General features: G+C 36.0%; 1 protein-coding gene across 1 annotated transcript in view; it reads right to left on the bottom strand.

The window, feature by feature from the left end:
- The window catches only part of marchf4b (membrane associated ring-CH-type finger 4b), a 36,376-nt gene extending 29,062 nt beyond the window's left edge, over positions 1–7,314 (bottom strand). Inside the window, exon 1 of the mRNA XM_084420446.1 lies at positions 6,172–7,314. Within this exon, the coding sequence (XP_084276572.1) occupies positions 6,172–6,525 (354 nt within the window). The 5' untranslated portion in view covers positions 6,526–7,314. The remainder of the gene's footprint in view (positions 1–6,171) is intronic.
- Positions 7,315–8,264: the final 950 nt, after the last annotated feature.

The following is an 8,264-nucleotide window of genomic DNA, read 5'->3' on the forward strand; positions in this document are numbered from 1 at the left end:
AAACGTATACAGACAAGGCCACTAATTCTACACTAGTTTAATGTGAACACTTAAGTCTTAGGAAACTGTATACTTCCATTGCAAATGCTTTAGAGCTGAACTTGCATTGAACCCAGAGCTCAGTCCTTGTGCTTTTCAGATCCAGTCGAGATGCATTTGAGAAGATGAAGATGTCTGGATAATGCAATGTGACGTGAACAATCATTACATTTTGAAACAGTACACCAGTCAAAGCCGTCTGAAAGATGCAAACGCACATTCCCGAGCGCTATTACACATTTAAACAGGGTGTTTTTTCAAAGCATCTGTCAGCGGCTCAATGAACCCCAGCGCTGAATCAGCAGAAAAACAGCCATGAATCAGTCAGAGAATGATAAAAGACAGAAAATCAAAGCTCTGCCCTTCATCCAGACACGTCTCTCCATCACGCAGTGTGTGTAAGACATCAATTCTGCTTCATCTCTACACACAGAAAGCTCAAGAGAGAAGATCTGATCAGTCTCTAACCGGAACAATCGTCTGAAATCATTCCCTCGGGTTTTTCACACTTACAGCAAAGCTTCTCAAAGACACCATGCTGCTCGCTTTGGGGCAACAGTCTTAGAATAGCATGAGCACAATGGGTTTGTTTAAATCAGAATTGAAACTGTGTAATTATGGAGCTGTTAATAAAAACACTGAGCGCCTCAGAGGAACTTTCTGTGATTCATAAACACAGATGCCGCTCCTCTTTATGATACGAGCCGAAAACTTCTGCCGTTATTGTCCAGGAGAAAAAGATACGATTCATTTCAGACACACACTGACCTTTTGTGACACGATGTCTCTGTAGTGGGGCATGTTGTCACAATGGAAACATGCCATTAGAAAAGCCTATTTAAATGTAGATTTTCAGAAAACGCAACGCAAACTTAAAAGGTACATACAAAATATCAACAGATATTAAAACTAATGAATTGAATTAAATAACTGATGATTTATGAAATAAAGCCTTTATTTTAGTTTCTGCTTTCAATTTTTAAGTACAATCAACTTGGATGTTTAAGTAATTTCATCTAAAATTACATTAAACTAACAAAACAAAAAAAGTTGAATCCTGTATAACTTATAAAGAAAAGTTGAAAATTGCTTAACTTAAAAGCAATGTTCTCACTGATCATATAATTTTTACAGTGTAGGTATAATAATAATAATAATAATAAATGTTATTTGTAATGCGCTTTTCCAAAGCGCTACAGTAAAATAAACAGAAACAACAAGTGCAATACAACAATTAATTAAATAAAGTCTTAAATAAATGTGTCTTAATCAACTTTTTAAAAGTGTCCCAACGTTGGTGCATCTCAGCTTGGGGGATTCGTATGAAAAGGCTCTTTCCCCCATGGTCTTGAGCTTACATGAAGGCTGATGTAGTAATAGAGAGTTAGCAGAGCTAATGAGATCACAAAGATACTGAGTGCAGTCCCAAATAGTGCCTTGCATGTTAAAATAAGAATTTTAAAATCAATTCTCACATTTATGGGAAGCCAGTGCAACTGTGAAAGCACCGGTCTGATGTGTTCCCGAGGAGAAGTACGAGTGAGCACACGGGCGGCAGAATTGTGAATATACTATAGCCTGCTCAGAGATTTAGCTGGAAGGCCAGAGAACAACGAGGCATTACAATAATCTAACCTAGTTGTAATGAAGGCATGTATAAGCCTTTCTGTGTCTGCAAAAGAGAGAAAAGGTCTGAGTCGAGCAACGTTTCTCAGATGGTAAAAAGCAGTTTTAGAGATGTGTTTTATAAGTGCTTCAAATGTTAACTGCGGATCGAAAATGACACCACGATTCTGCACCTGTGAAGTGGGAATTACCATGCTGGAGTCAACAATCAAACTAATCTGCTCGGCCTTGCGAGAAGCCAATCTGCGTCAATTCAGTTTTGGAGCCGTTCAGCTTCAGGAAGTTATTCTGCATCCATACACTGATCTCTGCTAGACAACTACGCAAAGCTATTAATGAGCAATGGACAATGGCAATGGTAAATCTGCAGATCATCCACGTAGCAGTGATACCCAAGACCATATTTCCTGATGATCTGCCCAACATGTTAAATGTTAAATAAAATTGGACCCAACACTGAACCCTGAGGAACTCCCTATCGAACAGATTTGTAATTACCCAAGCTTACAAACTGCACGATTCGTTAAATAAGACTGAAACCAACTGAACACTGCTCCAGGAAGACCCAGCCTATCTAGCAGAAGAGAGTGACGTATAGTGTCAAAAGCAGCACTGAGGTCTAATAAGACCAAAATACTGCATGCACCAAAATCTGCCGCAATAAGAAGATCATTTACGAGCCTCACTAGAGCTGTCTCAGTTCTGTGCCCTTTTCTGAACCCAGATTGAAAAGGTTCAAAAAGACGGTTCAGTGCTAGGTGATGATTTAACTGAATAGCCACAGCACGCTCGTAAACTTTAGCCAAGAATGGAAGGTTTGAAATAAGCCTGTAATTGGACAAATCGGAAATAATCACAACTATTTTTAATTCTGGAGGAATAATTCCAGAACTCAATGATAAATTGAAGTCATACGAGGGCAGATTGATGCAAGGCAGTTCATAATAACCGAGCCGGGAAACGGATCTAAAATACTGGTAGTTGAATTCATGGACTTAACTGTACTTATAAATAATATCAACTCCAACCATGTCAAAGTTCGAAAAGGTAGTGGTCGGAGGATTTAAAGGCTGAGTATCAACTGGCTCAACTGGGGTGATGGTGATTAAAGAGCTGTATATGCCCTCAATCTTTCCAGTGAAATAATGAAGAAACTTATTACACTGGCCTTATAGTTGGTTTAAGAAGATTGTCAAAATTAGTTGCAGCATTACCATTAGTATTCATAATGTCCGTTATAATGCACAATATCTTTTCATAAATAATTGTAACCAAAGTTACGTGTATTATAATATTATTATAATAATATTATGCATTATAATAAATGCATTATAATATTTCTCCTGTGTTTTAATGCATTAAAGGTGTAACAATGAATAGATAAGTATTATAATGTATTATTTAAAAAAGTAATGAGTTATACAATGCAATACAAAATACTGTTATAATGCATTTTACAGTAATATGAAAGTTTTAAGTTAGGTGTTACTGTGTGACAACTTGCCCCGGTCTCCTCTATAACTAGTGTTTTAAAGTCCCCCTGTAGTGAAAATCAACTTTTTAATGTTGTTTATATGTCTATGTGTTGTTTTTAATATGCTTTAAGACAAATTATGTGTAAATTCATAAGTCGACACCATTGCTGAGTATTTTCTCCTTAAAACTGCAGTGAACCAAAGACAGTCTCAAAAACACGCTTTGAAAACGCTGGTGTTTCTGACGTCACAAACTACCTTGTAACCAATCAGATCAACGTGTGATCGTCAACCAGTGGATCTCTGAGCTGAGTGAGTGAGTGGAGGCGGGGCTCATTTGCATATTCATAGAACCGCGCATACTAAATTAGGCAAGGGTGTCGAGTTACATTCAAGCTATTTCAAGGCATGAAGACATTTTTTTCAAGGAAAAAACTTATAAATATGTAATTTTGGTGATCAAAGATGAGTTTTAAGGGATAAAATGATTGACTACAGGGGGACTTTAAGGGTTTTTGCTCTTTGCTTGTAACCCTCTCAGGAGGAAAGTAATGGATCCGTCTCTGCTGTATCGGCTCAGGTTTCCTTCTTTCAGTACAGGCGAGGCTCATCTCAGGTAACATGACAGTTACTTTAACACTCCTACAGTTTTTCATTTACTCTGACTTGGCACGAGCTTAAATGTATCAGTGAAACAAGTGTGAAATAAATGTCGTTCTGTTGTAAATTCTGGTGAATCACCTTCCCTTTGGGTGAAGACGGTGCAGAGGTTTTTGAAGTGGAAACAATTTGCATATATTGATGAATAATTCATGAGGCCTGCTCTGAGCTACTGTTTTCCTACTAAAACAAGAAGCATTAAGAAGTGTAAATACTCCTTTGGCAACTGCAGGGCCTTGACCTTACAAATCACGAGGTTCAGTTAAACACGGCTACCTGGAAATATCAGGGAGTTTCAATATCAACGCTAATGAAAATTAATAAAACATAAAAAAATCATGGACATTTATAGACTTGTGAATAAGAACTTTTGTAGTTATGCTCAGCTAGAAATTTCTCTTTGTAAATGTAATCTTTAATAGAAATGAATAAAATTGTAAAATCATTTTATTTCCATAAAATTTCACAAATTTCTATGACTTGCCCGGTTGTAACAAGGATTTATTTGAAAATGAAAATGAAAAATCATTGAAATGTATTGGTCAAAAGTATGAGAATCCTACTGAAGTTTGTCCTACTGAGACTTTCCTTATCTTTAATGTTTTGAATCTTGAATTTGGTCCCAAATATGTTTTATGTAAACTGCTTTGATTAATTTTAAATATGTTTTTCATGTTACTAAAAAACAATATGTACTTTATATATACATTCCCTGACTTTTGAGCAAACTTATATAACTAAAATAAATAACTAAAGTACATCGTAAAAATCATTGTTTTTGGGGGAGTGGCCATTGGCTCTTGCTCATGAATATTTAATTAGGTAGGCCTGGGCAGGAATGGAACTGTATATGGACTTTAAATAGTTGCTGGTAATTAATATCTGATCTCTCCAATGCTGTTTTGTATTACAGTAGATTGTTTCTAATCGTGATCTGTTTAACTAAGCTGAACGCTGTTCATATGCAAATATTTTTTATGTTTATGTAATGTTTCGTCTATATCATATATTAAATTCACATATGAAGTTTGACTGTGTAATTTAAGTTGTAGAGTCTCTTCAGAATATATTATCCACACACCTCATCTCAAAAAAAGGAAATGTGCTATATTCTAAAAACCCACAGAAAATTAATTGGCTATAGGATTACAGACTGCACACAGTCCTAACGTAACATTTTAATTAGGCTAGTATAGTGAAATGAACATAATTAGATGGATAGTTACGCAATACAATTGAGCTGATATGATAAATCAGTTTTGTGCAACCACATCATACTAAAACTTTTATATCATTATGTCTTTTCATAAATAACGTTACATGAATTATAATAATATTATGCATTATAATAAATGCATTATAATATCTGCAGATTCCTTGTTACATCTATTTTAATGCATTATACTTTTTAAAGGTGTAACAATGAAGATAAGTATTATAACTGTGGTTACATGAGCTCATACAATGCATTACAAAATACATTTATAATGCATTAAACAGTATATAAATGTTTTAAATAGAGTGTTATAACCCTATCTTCTATATATCTAGTGATGTTTTTTTCTTTTGTCAAATCAACTTAAATAATTAGTGTGGTTCATATAACATAATATTTTGAGTTTCTGTTGATTAAACCAATCTCCTTCTTTGTATTAACTTACATTTTTAGTTTCAATGAACTTAAGGCAATCAGGTCACCTACTTTTACTTTTTACTAACTTTTTACTTTTACAGTGTACTAGATAGTTGTTCACTTTACTCAATACAATAGAGCTGATATTAATAAATCAGTGCAACCACATAAAACTAAAACTTTTTAGCAATGGTTAAATGACTCAGCTCAATCCTCATTTATCACGTAGCCTATAGCCTATATGTTAATTGTTTCCTTTATAGGGATTTTATGTAATGTATGTATTTTATTATGACCTTAATCAAGTCATCTACTTTTATTTTTTACTTACTTTTTACTTTTTCAGTGTACTTACTGTAGATGGATAGTTTTTCACTTTAAACAATAGGCCTACAATTGTGCTGATATTAATAAATCAGTGCAACCACATAAAACTACAACTTTTTAGCATGGTTAAATGAATCGGCTCAATCCTCATTTATCACATAGCCTATATACACTGTAAAAAAAAATGATATGACCAATAAGGTATGACAACATATATGATTTTTGCTTAAACTAATCAAAATAAGAAATTGAAGGTTATTCAAGATTAAATACTTTTTTTTTCAAGTCAGTTTAATGTAATTTAAGTTAAACATCCAAGTTGATTGTACTTAAAAATTTAAGTCAGCACATTTTTTTTTTTTTTTTTTTACAGTGTAGATTATTTGTTTACTTTATAGGGTTGTTATGTACCTGTTCCGGCCCTTGGAAGCATATCCTGCACACCGGGGTTCCTTCTGCATAGCTGATGAAGGAGAACCGGTCTTCCCTCCGGTCCTTAGAGAACTCATCCGCCACCGCGGGGCCCGTCCACCCGGATCCGCCTTCAGGAGCCTCGGGCCCGGCAGAGTCCTCTGTGGACGGGGTGCTCCAGTCCCGGAGCCGGTGGGCTCGTAAGGTATTGTTGTTTTCTGAGGCATACGGGCTGATTCTGGCCGTTTGTCCGCTCATGGGGCTTGTGTGATCCTGTGGCCCGAGCAGAAACACCTTGAGGTCACGGAAGAGAACGCAACAGCGGCTCTTCAACATGCCGTGACCGCTCAACATCCGAGAACGGGAAGAATCCAGCTCAACTAATGCAGGTTCCCTTCGAGTTCAGACTGTGAAGAGTGAATAGCCATGGTATTCCACAAAACCCAGAAAAATCGAGAACTTAAACTGAATGTGTGCGTTACAGTTCCTGCAGTGAGTTCATTGCACTTTTAAAATTGATTGCACGTGAGAAGTTGTGAAATAATTAAGTGCCATTATCAGTCAGTGATCTAGCCTAGGCTATATTTCGTCGTGCATTATTAGGAAAAAAATAACAGAAAGGCAGTAAACAGGTGTCAGAAGCCATATGATCGATTTATTCCATTGGCTTTGTGGTCTGTGTATTTCCTCCAGCAAAGTAAAACACGTGTGTTTCTCGCATTCCTCGCTGGTGTGAAATCATTCAGGAGTCCGAGGCTCGACGCAGGCGATGTTTCCTCTCGCGCTCGTCTCGAGATCAGATCTGTTATTCCATCATTCAGTGGATCAGGGATCGTGTGTGTAATCCGTGAGTTGTTCTCCTCCTCTGCTCGGCGTCGGAGTGTGTGTCTGATGCTGCGGGTTCAGCACTGTGATTCCCGGGACAGCTCCCGGTTCCCGAACACACGTCACGCGCGCGGACGATGCGGGAGGAGGGAGAGGGACATGATGATGATGATGATGATGAAGTTGGCCATCAGTCTGTTTTTATTTTATTTTATTTTTTAAACTCTGTAACCTGAATTATTTACATATTGACAAGAAAATGAACAGGATAACAAAGGTGCTAAAGTTGTAGATTCGTTTTCTTTACCATATTTTTTACTTTTTTAATATTATCAAACCGTTTTGTGTAATTTTGGATGCTTCAGAGTGAGAAAAAAAAAAACTGTTCTACCACAAAACACAGAATTCATCAAATGTATTTCTGAAAATTATTTTTGTTTTGTGCTTTAGTAGCCTAATTATCAGTGTTCTTTTTTCCTTTAATGCTAAATTTGGTTAATTACAATATATGTTGGCCAAAAATAATTGTTACCTTTTACATTATTCTTTTTCGTCATTCATTCATTCATTCATTCATTCATTCATTCATTCATTCATTCATTCATTCATTTGCTATCTATCTATCTATCTATCTATCTATCTATCTATCTATCTATCTATCTATCTATCTATCTATCTATCTATCTATCTATCTATCTATCTCCGTCCGTCCGTCCGTCCGTCCGTCCGTCCGTCCATCCATCCATCCATCATTCACTTTTATTGTATGTTTGCAGTTTGACTTCAATGTAATTGTCTATATTCACTTTTTCATCAACAACACCCCCCCCCCCCCCCCCCCAAAAAAAAAAAAAAACTTTACACCGAAAAAAATATTTATATTATATTATATTATATATATATTATATTATCTTTACTTTTTTATTTTATTTTATAAAAATCTTATATGGGTGAATCCAGGTTGATCGGGACACTTTCCCCCAGTCATTTCGATGGAAAAAAAGTTTCCTTAAAGATATTCATGGAGTAGCCTAAAAGTGCCCTGAAGTCCAGTATTAACTTACAATTTAACTAAACTTGTTTCTCTAAGCAGCGGTGACAAAAGAGCTTAATTTCGCTTCTTTTTTTATTGTAAAGCACATTTACCAAGAATATTATTATTATTACCATATTAAAATAAACGTGTTGACCCTTTACCCCGCCCACCGGTCACAGCTGGCCTCCCCATTGGAGAACGCTTGCGTCCATCACAGTACGACCAGCAGCGC

This window comes from Rutilus rutilus, assembly GCF_951802725.1.
Source record: "Rutilus rutilus genome assembly, chromosome: 10".
Taxonomy (NCBI): Eukaryota; Metazoa; Chordata; class Actinopteri; order Cypriniformes; family Leuciscidae; genus Rutilus; species Rutilus rutilus.